At 35.7% G+C, this 14202-nt stretch overlaps 2 protein-coding genes and 1 long non-coding RNA gene across 5 annotated transcripts; all 3 read left to right on the forward strand.

Moving 5' to 3' along the window:
* The first annotated feature begins 597 nt into the window (after positions 1–597).
* LOC18422378 (calcium-dependent protein kinase 2) lies at positions 598–6799 on the forward strand. 2 transcript variants are annotated; one of them, XM_006827049.4, is made up of 8 exons: positions 598–1576; positions 4032–4175; positions 4550–4702; positions 5525–5640; positions 5759–5926; positions 6069–6196; positions 6320–6419; positions 6527–6799. In XM_006827049.4, exons 1-8 carry the CDS (start codon positions 850–852, stop codon positions 6629–6631), a joined length of 1641 nt encoding a protein of 546 aa, XP_006827112.2. In that variant the 5' UTR covers positions 598–849; the 3' UTR covers positions 6632–6799. The 2 variants fall into 2 exon arrangements, with proteins under 2 accessions (XP_006827112.2, XP_020521846.1); XM_020666187.2 differs by lacking the exon at positions 598–1576 and adding an exon at positions 3640–3846.
* Positions 6800–9835: 3036 nt separating this feature from the next.
* On the forward strand, positions 9836–14202 carry LOC148782622 (uncharacterized). Of its 2 annotated transcripts, none has more exons than XR_016054976.1 (2): positions 9836–9956; positions 13658–14202. It is a non-coding gene; the product is annotated as an uncharacterized LOC148782622 (long non-coding RNA). The 2 variants fall into 2 exon arrangements; XR_016054975.1 differs by having other exon boundaries at positions 9850–9956; positions 13649–14202.
* Positions 9956–12518, forward strand: LOC18435689 (transmembrane 9 superfamily member 11). Its single transcript, XM_006845731.4, is given in 3 exon segments — positions 9956–11341; positions 11343–11594; positions 11596–12518. Coding segments are annotated over 3 exon segments (1428 nt in total). The 5' UTR covers positions 9956–10795; the 3' UTR covers positions 12226–12518.

Below are 14202 nucleotides of genomic sequence, written 5' to 3' on the forward strand. Positions count from 1 at the left end.
AACGAAATCACTATTTATTTTTGCCTACATTGAAAAGACTTTTCCTCTACATATATATAAAAGCGAACGGATGTGACCAGCTGCTACGCAAGTTTCAAATGTGCCTGATAATCGAATCAAAGAGAGGGAGATCCTAACAAATCTCGATTGTCATTAGAAATGAGTAAGAAGGAGCAAGCTCTATACCGTTAAAAAACAAAGAAAAACCTATTCAAATCCAATAAATCACGTTGACCACATGCCTCTCGCGCCACCACGTTGGAGAAAGAAACGTCAGACGACCACGTCAGACGCGGAATATTACATGTGGCACGCAGTCATTGACCGATCAGTAGCCCCACTCTATTTCCTAACGCTTCCTCTAACCTGCCACAAAATGTCTCTATAATCCCCTCTCTCTCATACATTCCCCCTCTCTCTCTCTCTCTCTCTTAAAAATCGTCTATAAACCTCTCTTAAATGACCATTTTAACTCTCTCTCCTCTACAAAAACACTCTCTCTCTACAAAAACGCGCACTCTCTCTCTATCTCTATATCCTTGGTCGTGCACTCCAACGAGTCGTCTATAAAATATTCTGGTCTTCATTCCCATCTTCAGAAGCCGTCTGCAAACATCTTCACATCAAATCTCTCTACAAGGTGTTCCCCGTCTCTTTCTCTCTCTTGACATCTCTCTATTTTTTATTTTTGTTGACATTTCTCTCTCTAAACAACTCTCACGAGTTCATTTTCAATTCCAATACCTCCCGTCTGCATTTCCCCTTCGTCTTAATCACCTTATCTCCCTCTCCAATCCATTTTCGCCCCAATCAATCAATCTCGCTCTCTTTCTCTCTCTAAAATCCACAATGGGTATGTGTCTGAGCCACCAGGAGACTCCACCGGAATACCCCACCAAGCCCGGAAACCACACACCACACCACCCATCTCCCGGAAACCATACACCACGCCATGGGAACCACACCCCTAACCACCCCTCTCCGGGGAACCACACGCCACACCGCCGCTCTCCGAACCATACACCGCCCCTCTCGCCGGCCCGGTTCTTCAACCTCCGCCCCCGCGTCGGCACTGTCCTCGGCCGCCCCCTGGCCGATGTCTGGGCCTCCTACAGCAAGGGCAAGGAGCTCGGCCGCGGGCAGTTCGGCATAACCCACCTCTGCACCGACCTCTCGACCGGCCGGCAGCTCGCCTGCAAGACTATTGCCAAGCGCAAGCTCACCCACAAGGATGACATCGAGGACATGCGGCGCGAGGTCCAGATCATGCACCATCTGGCCGGCCATGAGAGCATCGTAGAGCTGGTCGACTCCTTCGAGGACCGGCATTCGGTGAATCTCGTGATGGGGTTGTGTAGCGGAGGTGAGTTGTTCGATAGAATTATCAAGAGGGGGCATTTCAGTGAGAGAGAGGCGGCGGGGCTGGTGAGGGCTATGGCAAGGGTTGTGCATACTTGCCATTCCATGGGGGTTGTGCATAGAGACTTGAAGCCTGAGAACTTTTTGTTCCTCAGTGAGGAGGAGGACTCGCCTCTTGTGGTCACTGATTTTGGGCTCTCTGTTTTCTACAAGCCAGGTACGTGAAAATTATTTTATTTTAATTAATCAAAAAAATCAAACAGTTTTATTCCATTGTGCGTGAAAATTGTTTTATTTTAATTATTGGAAAAATTAAATAATTTTATCAAATTTTATCCTTTTGGGAAAGATAAGATGACTTTTTTTTTTTTTTTTTCTGGGGGTGGTAAATTAGATGGGATTAGATGTGAAATGGGTGTTTTTTTGGCTTTAGGTTTTTAGTGCAAACTATTTTTTTTGTTGGGTTTTTAAACGTGAGATTATTTATCCATGGGATAAAGAGGTAACAATTATTTGTCATTTTTGGGATGTGAAATTTGATAGCTTGAATGTGTTGTAAATTTTAAAAAAAAAAATTTAAAAAATTTTCACGACAAATAGTCAAGATTAATTGTAACCACCATAAATAGTCTCATTGAATGCTTTTCCTCATTTTATTTAGCCGTCGATTTGGTCCAAAACAAGAGAATTTTGCTTTAGGGCGGTCTTTTAGAGAGAGGTTAATGGCCGTCTTTGATTAGAGAGAGCCCAAATTTTTGCGAGATTCCGGCGAAATTTGTGGAAATTAGACCAACTTTCGATAAATTTTGCACATACGTTTCTTTTGGTTGGTTCCAGTTGGCCTAGCCGAAAAATTAGAGGAATGTTTCGGACCTTTCGGTCCATTGGGCGCTCCAGCTAAATTTCGAAAAGTTTTTAATTTGATCTTATCTTAACATTTAAATTATGCACATAATCTCTTAGAAAGTAAGAATTATTTTATGTTTTTTTGGGTTAAGCAAACATCATTATTGTCATTCGAGTTTTATCTCTGATTTGGGGTCCATCAATATAAATCATGTTCCTCCATTCTTCTCGCTTAAGAGTCCTATTTTTTTTGGACTGCATTATTTATTATACGATGAAAATAGTGTTGGACCCAAAATATGTTAGGAAAAACAAAGAAAACGACACAAACACAATAATTGTAGTGCAGCATTGATTCCTTTTTGTGATCGATGTCCTCTTGCATCCTTTTCCTTGGACAAAACTCATCAGTGCGCCTCCTCCTCCTTTAAGGTCCCTTTCTCATCAAATGTCTAAAGAGATAATGGTTGGTGGGTCACTCTTAAAAAATGATTTGAAAATCATCAATCCAGCTCGTAATCACCCGAGCCAGATTGGGCAAATTAAAATCAAAACCCAGCTATGGTTGTTATCGGCAGGTTTCGGGGAGGGCCCATGAGGCCCGAATCATAGCCAAAAATCATGTAAGGTAGGCCCGGGCCCAAAAAGAGAATTATGGGTCTAGCTTAAAATCTTGCCTACAAGGCCCAAACTTGAAAAATCAGATTGGGCCAGGCCCAATGGGCCTTTCACAAATGTAAGAAATTTTTTACATGTATTAGTTAATATCATATAATGTTTTAGAGTAAACCTTACAATAGCTGGGTAACTATAACGAATAGTAATATAGGTGGAATGTAGAGCCGTCAGATCTACATCATGTGGTTGAAAATGCATATCACCATATGAATTTTTTTTTTTTTTCTATTATCTGATTAAGATGAAATTTTGGATGTATATACTTAACACTATCGCGCACCATATAAAAATATAAAAAACTTATTTTCAATAATTTAAAAATGATCAAATTACCCCCATCATTTTTCAGGGGTATTTCGATCATTTTATATTTTGGAAAATATTTTATATATAATTTTTTAATTGTGTTCCTATTTTCTAATACACATGTCTAAATTTTCATTATGATCAGATTTCTAAAAAAAAATATTAAAATTCATATAGTAATATGTATTCTGAGCTACATGATGAAGATATGACGGCTCTCATTCCACCTATATTGTTGACACGTATGGCATGAGGCCTCACATGATTTAGCCTACAATTGTGGGCTTGGAAGAATCCCATGTTTTATTATAATTATCCATAATTATCAATATTCATCCAACTCATCTATCCGAACGATGGAGAATATAGATAATTATGGATAATTATAATAAAACATGGGATTCTTCGAAGCCCTATAATTGTAGGCTCAATCATATGAGTCCTTATGGCCATACGTCTCAACATATATTACTATTAATTATATCTGCCCAGCTATTGTTAGCTTTTTCCATTTTTTAGGTAGGCAACACAATTTCAAAGGGTCTATAAATCATCATCATCCATTTATTTGGGGTAGGCTACACATCATGTTCTGTCATTCCACTCTATCAGGAACATTCCACTCTATCAAGGGTCACACCCTCAGTCAGACCATAGGTATATAATATTGTAGCGAAATTCATGATCCAATGCGCGACCGATCATGGCAGAGGTCTCTAGATATGAGCAAATGTTGGCCAAGTGCTGAATCTTTCAAAAAGTAAACCTAGGAGTATGGTGAAAAGTTCTACCATCCAAAATGCATTTATCTAAATCTTTTGTTTTATTTTTCTATGCAACAGGGGACGTGTTCAAAGATGTCGTAGGGAGTGCATATTATGTGGCTCCTGAGGTTTTGAAGCGAAACTATGGACCAGAGATTGATATATGGAGCATTGGTGTCATACTTTATATACTCCTCTGTGGAACTCCTCCTTTTTGGGCAGGTAATTCATGGTCAGGAGTTTTCTGTTCTTATAAATACATGAATGTTTTGTTGTTGAAGTAAATATAATTATGCCCACTTGTGGTTTTATTAGAAACAAAATATGTTAACTCTAGTCTAGTATTTTGGTTAAAGTAGCTTATAGTATTGCCTTATTTAGTTATTATTGCTTTAGTTTTCATTAGTAAGAATTCTATAAAATATGTTTCAAACATATTTTTGTTACTTTTCCTTTTTACATCTTGTCATTTTTTTGGAGATTGTTTGATTTTATTCTCAAATTTTGGTAATAATTATTGTTAGTTGTTTTGTCTGTGATCTTAATGGAAAGTTATAGTATTTCAACCATTGATTTTTTTTTTTTCGCTTTAACAGAGAGCGACGAGGGTATTTTTGATGAGATCATGAGAGGTCTTATAGATTTCCGTAGCGAACCATGGCCATCGATCTCTGCAGGTGCAAAGGACCTGGTGAGGAAGATGTTGAATCCTGATCCCAAGCAAAGACTCACTGCCTTCCAAGTTCTAAGTAAGTTTCCCTAAACCCGTAATGGCCCTTACGTTTTACATGGGCTCTTCTAAACAAATGTTCAAAAAATTGCCTGTCTGACATGTGACTTGTTTGAGTCGGTCTGGATTGGGAAGTTGGTGATTTTGGGCCGGAAAAACCTGCCATCACCCTAGTCACTTGGTTCCCACTTCCCAGTGTTCTGAAAAAAAAGATTTTGTCAAATATAGCCCAGTCCGACTCTGGCTTACCTGAGTTGAACCTGGGGAACCAACTCGAACCCTTGCCAAGTCACAGCCCCATTCTGATTTTTGAAACTCTGCCCACTAAAATGAATTCTCCAATACAATATTTCCTTGTCCAAAAAAAAAGACCACCCTCCTGCCCGGCCCTCTCTCCAGCGGGCGAAACGGGAAAAGGCTTCGGAAAGACCGGACCGGAGCTAAAGCACCCAAAAAAATACCTCGCCCCACACCCAACCTTCCTTTTGAACGGTTTGGCTCTACGAAAGCACCACCATAACTATCACTTCATCAGTGCCAGCCTATTGATTGGCCCTAGAACATATGTTGAAACCTTAATGAATTGGTCAATGATGATCCTATGGACTAGTTTATTCATCGGTCCAACTGTTATTTGAGTTCAACTCGGCTGAGTCGGAACCCTCGACTCAGACGAGTCAGTGTCAAAATTATAACTTTTTTGGTTAGTTATCTAGACCTGGTACGCCCCCAGATCTGAGTTGCTGGGGCGAGTCCGAGTCAGAGTGAATGATTTGTATCCCTGCTCGAAATAATACTACACCTATTACATTGACAATTAAACTAATTAAGTTCACTACAGATCATCGATGGACCAAGGAGGATGGTGAAGCTTCTGATACTCCTCTGGACAACGCAGTTCTGAACAGGCTGAAGCAGTTCAGAGCCATGAACAAATTCAAGAAAATTGCTCTCAGGGTACATAAAGCTTCTTTTGTTAAAATCTAATTCATATTAATTTGATGCCTTTTGCCTTTCACATTAAAGTCTCTGCCACTCGTACTTGTCTGAAATTATACATTGTGTGGTTTTACAGGTTATAGCAAAAGGTTTATCTGAAGAAGAAATCATGGGGTTGAAAGAAATGTTTAAGGGAATGGACAGAGATAAAAGTGGCACCATCACCTTCGAAGAATTAAGGCGCGGCCTTGCCGCCCAAGGGTCGAAGCTTACAGAGACGGAGGTTAAGCAATTGATGGAAGCGGTGAGAAATCCATGAATTTCTTTTGTTGAATGAATTGGATTTTGAAGGACTTAGCCCTTGATTGGATCTCTCTCTCATTTATTGAGTAATTATTCTGTTTTAGAATTTTTTGTCTCCTAAATTTTGGTTGGGGTTTTCACAGGCCGATGTCGATGGGAATGGTACAATTGATTATGATGAATTTGTCACAGCAACAATGCGTTTGAACAAAATACACAAAGAGGACCATCTTTATACAGCTTTCCAGTACTTTGATAGAGATAACAGTGGGTATGTAAATTTACATATCAGCACTGAAAACATCGCCCTGCGTGTGTGCGCACATGAGTTTTTGTTACTGCTTTTTTCTTTAACAATTTTTTCAAAGTGATGAAATCCTTTAAATTTGATCAGGTATATTACAAAAGAGGAACTGGAGCAAGCCTTAAGAGAACACGGTTTGTACGATGGTCGAGACATAAGAGATATCATCGCAGAAGTTGATGCAGACAATGTGAGTGAATTAGAACGATTCTCCATGTCTAATCTGCATATTGGCCTGACTTTAGTGAAAATTGCTGAAATATTTTGTTATTAAATAAATAAAAATTCCATGTGCAGGATGGTCGGATAAATTACGATGAATTTGCAGCCATGATGAACAAAGAAAATGCAGAACCAAAGGCTAAGAAGAGACAGGACATATTTGCTTATGACCCAAAATAAACCCTTTCCAAATCCCTTCGTTCTTTGTACAGTATTGGAGTGAATTGTTTTAAATAATGGGACGATGTAGATTGATTTTTGTAAATGGTACTAGAAGCAGTCGTTCTTTGTACATTATTGGAGTGAATTGTTTTAAATAATGGGATAATGGAGATTGATTTTTGTAAATGGTACTAGAAGCAGAAATTGAGTTTATGGCAACTTGCATGCATTTAAAAGCCTAACACCCTTCTTCATTAATTGAGCAGTATTTAAATTCCCTTACTCAACGCAGTAAATTTTAAAATTACTCTCTCTCTCTGTATATGTGTGAAAATAAAAGATTTCTTGCCTGCACCAGCTTCGTAGGTCTCAGTAAAATGTAATATATGATATTGATAGGAATATCATGAAATTACTCTCTCTCTATGTGTGTGTGAGAAGAAAAGATTTCATGCCCGCACCAGCTTCGTAGGTCTCATTAAAATATAATATGTGATATTGAGAGGAATATCACGAAAAATTGCATAGTGAATCCGAAACTGTAACTGTCTCTCTCTTTATTTTATGCAAGTGAATGTTCTAATTTTTGAGATGGAAAATAGCTTCCAAATTCTCAATGATTCTATTGCCCTATTTGGATTACACAAACATTATTTGTAACCATCCAATGTGAAATCTGATAGTTTAGGTGTATCAGAAAGTTTGAGAAAATCTCTTTTGAACTTTGAACATGGTCAATGAAATAAATGTTGCCACTCGATTTTACATTCAGTGGTCAAAATTAATTGTGACCACCTCGTATTAAAAGTAAATGGTCTAAATGTATACTTTTCAACATAAACTATTAAAAACCATACAAGGATCGCTATATCATGTAATAATCAAGAAGTTTTTAAAAACTATTAAAAACTATCTTGAAAATTTTTACTATTAAAATTATCTTGAAATTTTTTACTATTAAAACTATCTTGAAATTTTTTACTATTAAAACTATCTTGAAAATTTTTACTATTAATAGTTTTAAAAAACATAGTGAAAATTAAAAATTATTAATTTTTAGAAACTATCTCTAAAAATTTGGTTTAAATTTGAAGAAAGTTTTAAAAAACTATGTTGCAATTAAATTTTTTTAAAAAAATTATAATTTCTTTATAGTTTTTTTTAATTTTAATTTTTAAAAATTAATTTTTTTAAAAACAATTAAAAATTTTAATTTTTTTTAAAAAAATATCTTGAAATTTTTTAAAAAATTTTAAAAACTATCTTGAAATTTTTAATTTCAAGATAGTTTTTAGATATAATTTTTAAAAACTATCTTGAAAATTAAAAACTATTAATTTTTAGAAACTATTTGCAAAAACGTAGTTTTTAATTACTATTATGAGTTTTAAAAAACAAAGTGACAATTTATACTATTAAAAACTATCTTGAAATTTTTTACTATTAATAGTTTTTAAAAACATAGTGAAAATTAATATTTTTATTTTCACTGTGTCCCTCTTGATTATTCTATTTAAAATAATATTGTAAATCTTTTGGTCGCATATAGTCCTTTTTTATGATAAATATTATATCTGAATTATTTCATATGTTCATGCTTTTTAAATAAATTTTATACTTCTTAAGTGAATGCGATAAAATAACGCAATTTAGTGAAAATGACTATCCCTTATCAATAAGCATGCATTTTTTTTATTAAACATATCTCTCTCACATTTAACTCATTATTTTCCATGCGCAACAAAAAGCCCCAACCCAATAAAAAATGTACATATTTTTATTTATGATCATTTATCCCTCTCACACAAGTTATTATTTTGATCTATTTTTAATAAAAAATATATAGGTTAAGGAAATAAATATGTGTTAATCTCACCTCTCACCTCTAAATCTCTCACTCATCTCTCTTTCCTTGTCTTTAGCAGTCTTTTTTTTTTTTCCCTTAAAATTTTCTCCCTTTTCTTATTTTTTATCAATATATCTATATATATATATATATATATATATATATATATATGAATTCTTATCACTCTTTTATTTATAATAAGGTTAATGCTTCTTAATTATGCCTTAAGAGACAAATATATTCGATATAGATATTAATAGAATCTAATGTCTTAAACTAATATACTGGATATTAGCATTAGTAAGACTCTGCATAAATTTATTTATTACTTTTATTTATTTAATTTATATTATTTATTTAAATAATCTTCATTATTTTAATTACATGTTAAATGGATATGTATTAATTAATAATATATTAAAAATAATTTTTACTATCAAATTTATTATTAATTAATAAAATATTCAATTGTGAAGATAAATGCATTAAATTATTTCTCTCTCTAAAAAACCATGTTTTATTAAAAAAAAACTTAATGATAAATATATTTGAGTGATTAATATTAAAAAGCACGAGCAACGCTCGTACATATTACTAGTAAATTATTTATATGACGAGGCCACGGGGTATTTACCAAATGGGCCTTGAGATCTATTTTATTTCATTTTATGTGAAATATTTTTTAATTCCAATTTTGAGTTTTTAATTTACACTTTACTTAGTAATACAAAAATTACAAATGTTAGAAATCTTTAAATCTTCGATAGAAGTACCTTTTTGTCATAGTGCCTCAACAACACATTTTAGATAAAAGTATAAAAGTTTATACAAAGTTGCAATTTTAAAAATATAGAAATATGTAGAATTAAAGTTGCATCTCAAAAATCCATTAAAAAAATATTGTTTTAATGTTGAAAAACTTCCAATTGATCATCTTGACATCGAGATGTATGCATATGGAAAAAAAGACAAGAAGTTTGAGTTTCAGAATTAGTACATTTTGCAACACATTATCTAGATCGTTTATTTTCAATATTTTCATATGTTTTTAGATCTATTTGGTTTTAATTATTTTTGAAATTTAAAATTTTATAATTATAGATAAAAATAGCTTTTTAAATAATTTAAAAAATTATTTACATCAAAATAATATATTATAATTGGATTGTTTAAGGTTGCAACCTTATAGAAATTCCACCTTTTCTTATTGCGCTCCATTTTCTTTTTTTCTTTTTCTTTTTTTTGTTTTCGTGTGTTTTTGGCTCTTAGTCATTTGCAAATGGCTCGTTATTTGTGAATCGTATGTTAATGTCATTTTTCCAATTGTATGAGGTAAATTGTGGACTTTTGAAAGGCTCAGGTATTTCTAGAGAGATGATTACAGATTTATAGAGAGAGAAATAAGAGATTTAGCACCGAAGAAATGGGTTGCTTCTGTCTCCCTCTCTGGGCTTGAGCTATAAAAATGAGCTCGACCTTCTTCTGTTCAAGAGAGAGGTAAGAACTTCTCCACTCCCTCCTTTTGTGCTCAAAACCAAGAGATCTATTCTCTGGTTTATTTTTCAGATTCTCTGGTTGAGTTTTCAGACCTCTGGTTTTTCTGCTCTTTTCATGGCGTAAACATGCTCCATCACTATCCATTTTGATACACATCTGTGAAATCAATTCAAGTTGTTTTTTAGGTTTTTGGGTCTTTTTTTATTTTCGAATTTTTCATATGGATCTGATAATTGAGGCCCCCAATCGTTTTCTCAGAGATTCATTCTGGTTTTTCAGAGTTGGATTTTGTAACTTCTGTTGAGTCATGGGTTTTGAGTCTCTGTTTGTTGTTTGGGATGTCTGATGCTTTCTATTTACCTGGAAGTTATCCCCACAAATACCTGAAAGGGGATGAGCTATGGGTTAAGGTGCATTCTCTCACCTCTGTTGAAACAGAGCTTCCTTATAGGTATTATAGCCTCCCTTTCTGCAAGCCTCTTGATGGGATCAAGGATAGTGCAGAGAATCTGGGGGAGCTTTTAATGGGGGACCATATCGAGAATTCCCCATATCGGTTCAAGATGAACACCAATGAATCTGATATCTTTCTCTGTGCTACCAATCCTTTGTCAAAAGATGATGTGAAGCTTTTGAAGAAAATGATTGATGAGCCTTATCAGGTGAATCTCGTTCTTGAGAACCTCCCTGCTATTTGATGTACATAGAGAGATGGGTTTAATGTGAGATGGACTGGTTGCCCAGTTGGGTACCAGCTTCAAAATGTGCATTACTTGTTTAACCACCTGAAATTGAAAGTCTTGATTCGTAAGTATGAAGATCCCAGTGTAGCCAGGGTTATGGGTACTGGAGATGCCGTGGAGATGATACCTAATTCTCAAAAGAATGGAGATTCACCTCCTGGTTTCATGGTTGTTGGGTTCGAAGTGGTTCCTTGTAGCTATCAACATGTTGGAGATTCAGCCAAGAATTTGCAGACTTATGATAAGTTTTCTTCTCCGATCAATTGTGACACTGCAACTCTTTCTATGGCTCTCAAGGAAGTTCAGCCTGTAATCTTCTCTTATGAGGTTTCCTTTGTGGAGAGCGATATAAAGTGGCCTTCGAGATGGGATTCTTATTTGAAAATGGAGGGAGCGAGAGTCCATTGGTTCTCGATCCTCAATTCTCTAATGGTGGTAGCATTTTTAGCAGGAATTGTGCTTGTTATCTTTTTACGGACAGTTCGTCGAGATCTAACCAGGTATGAAGAGCTTGATAAGGAGGCTCAAGCCCAAATGAACGAGGAGCTTAGTAGTTGGAAGCTTGTAGTGGGAGATGTCTTTAGAGCCCCACCTCATCCTAACCTCCTCTGTGTAATGGTGGGTAATGGGGTTCAAATTTTGGGGAATGGGGGTTGTTACCATACTCTTTGCAACCTTTGGTTTCATGTCTCCAGCCTCAAGAGGAACTCTCATCATTGGTATGCTATTTTTCTATATGGTTATTGGTGTAGCAGCTGGTTATGTAGCTGTTAGACTTTGGAGGACCATTAATAGTGGGGATCACAAGGGTTGGTTATCTGCTTCATGGAGAGTGGCTTGTTTCTTTCCTGGTATTGTCTTTCTTATTCTCACTACTCTGAATTTCCTCTTATGGGGGTAGTCATAGCACCGGTGCAATTCCCTTCTCACTATTTGTTGTGTTGATTTTGCTCTGGTTTTGCATTTCTGTTCCCTCTGACTTTAGTTGGGGGAGGGGGGGGGGGGGGGGGGGGGTGTAGTATTTTGGAACAAGAGCTGCCCCAATTGAGTAGCCAGTTAGGACGAATCAGATCCCAAGAGAGATCCCACCCCAAAAATACCCTTCTTGGCTATTGGTTTTAGGGGCTGGGATCCTTCCTTTTGGAACCCTATTCATTATGTCAAGCCTCTGGCTTGGCCATGTCTACTATGTGTTTGGGTTCCTTCTAATTGTTTTTGTCCTTCTTGTGGTGGTATGTGCTGAGGTTTCTCTGGTCTTGACCTACATGCACCTTTGTGTGGAGGATTGGCAATGGTGGTGGAACGCCTTTTTCTCTTCTGGTTCAGTCGCTATCTATATCTTTTTGTATTCAGTCAATTACATGGTTTTTGATCTCCACAGTTTGAGTGGCCCCATTTCAGCAGCCCTATATCTGGGTTACTCCCTTTTCATGACTTTAGCTGTTATGTTGGCAACTGGAACTGTTGGGTTCTTATCATCTTTCTGGTTCGTGCATTACTTATTCTCCTCGGTCAAGCTTAATTGATTCAAAACTTTGAGGAGGCTCTGAGAAATATTCATGGAAGAACCAGCATCATTTATTGGGTCTCTTTGTTGTGAGAACTAGGATATCTTTCTTTCATTTCATGTTTTCCTTCACTAATATCATTCTATGTTGTTTTCTTAGATTTATTTTTTTAGAGTTTGAAGACCAGACTTGGTTAGAGTATCTTGTAATTTTTTTCATACATGTTCCATGAAGCAGCTTGTTATGGCTATTGGGCCATGGATGCTTTGGTATTCCATTGATGATAATAGAGTGGCATATTTTTTGTACTAGCTTCAGATGCTTCCATTATGCACTGTATTCCTCTTTTATGAACAGGAAATTTATCAAAATGCTAGGCATTTTACACATATGGTTTGATTTAATTCAAAATGCCCATAGAAAGACAAATGATCATGAGTTGGAATAGTTGCAAATGTGTCAAATGCTAAATAATGTATCTCTCATGGGTATTTTGATAAATTTGCTTTTATGAACAGGTCAAGTGACCTACTGAGAAACTTCAATTGGAGTCCCTTGGCAAGGTTAATTGTCATGACATATTCTAAATGTCATTTTTTTATGATTTATTAGGAAAGCTAAACAATATGAAAGATCTAAGAGATTATAACAAATGATGAAGAAAGTTAAAAACTTACCCTAAATAATCTTTAATTTAATTTTCCATGAACTTTGATTTTTCGGTGCTGTTAACAACTCGTGTCAAATACTTTTTCTTTTTCTTTTTAAAAGACTTAATATTGCCATAAACATATGCCTACATTTCAGTGTCAATCTATTTTTCAAAAAATTGCAAGAATAAAGCAAAATAGTAGGGGCAAAGTTGTTTGACATCAATGAACATATTGTTCACCGGAATCTTCTTATGGTTTCAGGGATTTTCCATGAAATTGGGATATTCACCCTTAGTTAGCTATGGAGTTTCTATTATCTACCAAAAAAGCAATGGAGTTTCTATTTGCTGATTTAACAGGCCTTCACTTTTAAAAAGATGAAATTTTGAATGTTTAGGAGTAAGGATCCTGAAAGTTCTGGGCAAATCTTACTATGAATGTTCCCAGTTCTAACATTTGAAGTTTGTGCATGCTTTATTTGGTGCATTACTACTCAGATTTGATGGTTCTCCCTTTAGACTTTCTTTTCTCTGACTGAATCTTGAACAAGAATTGCTTCTTTAGTTCATTCCATGGAGCTTTAAGCTATGTTTTGATATGACCTACTGGTTTGGCCTGCTCAACTAATAGGCACAAAATTGGGTACCTCCAAATGTGGTGGTCTCATATTTTCACTGCTAAATTTCGGGCCTTTTTAGCAAAGACAAGATACTTAAAAAAGATTTTTTATTCCTGTGTTTACTATACATGTTAGCTTCCTAAGAGTAATTTCCATATTTTAAATGAAGCTTCTACAGGCTGCAACTCTCTCAATCCCTGGATTAAAGTCCTACTTTGATAAACACTGAAGATAAGAAGGGAGGGCAGATGAGGAAACGTGCTTGGGTCAAGATGTAGAGGCTAGGCCTTCATAACAACTCAAGTTCCATTCTTATGTAACCCTGTCAAAGAAAAAAGAGGGCAGGTTTCTGCCCGCCTTTAAATTGTCATCTTGTAAAGCCCTAGGGCGTCAGAGTGATTGCTCAAGCAGTGTATGTATGTCATATACACTCCCTATTCTGGAGGTGCCACCCTCGTCTCAGTAGAGCCTGAGTGAGTCACCCAAGTGTGAGGCAACTCGGATGAGTTTCTTACACTGATTCCCAGTGAGGAACTGTGGAGAATTCCCAAGGTACATTCATATGGGTACTGTCGATCTCAATTGTCCGAGATTGAGAATGGCTGGTGGATCTCCATGTCGTTAGCTATGTACCATATGTGCCGGGTCTATGGTACACTCTACCTGAACATAGTACATACTAGTTTGTAGTATGAATACGTTTTAATCATGTTTTGTGTTAAA

This window comes from Amborella trichopoda, chromosome 4 (genome assembly GCF_054954075.1).
Source record: "Amborella trichopoda isolate Santa Cruz 75 chromosome 4, AtrichopodaSantaCruz75HAP2 v2.0, whole genome shotgun sequence".
Lineage (NCBI taxonomy): Eukaryota > Viridiplantae > Streptophyta > Magnoliopsida > Amborellales > Amborellaceae > Amborella > Amborella trichopoda.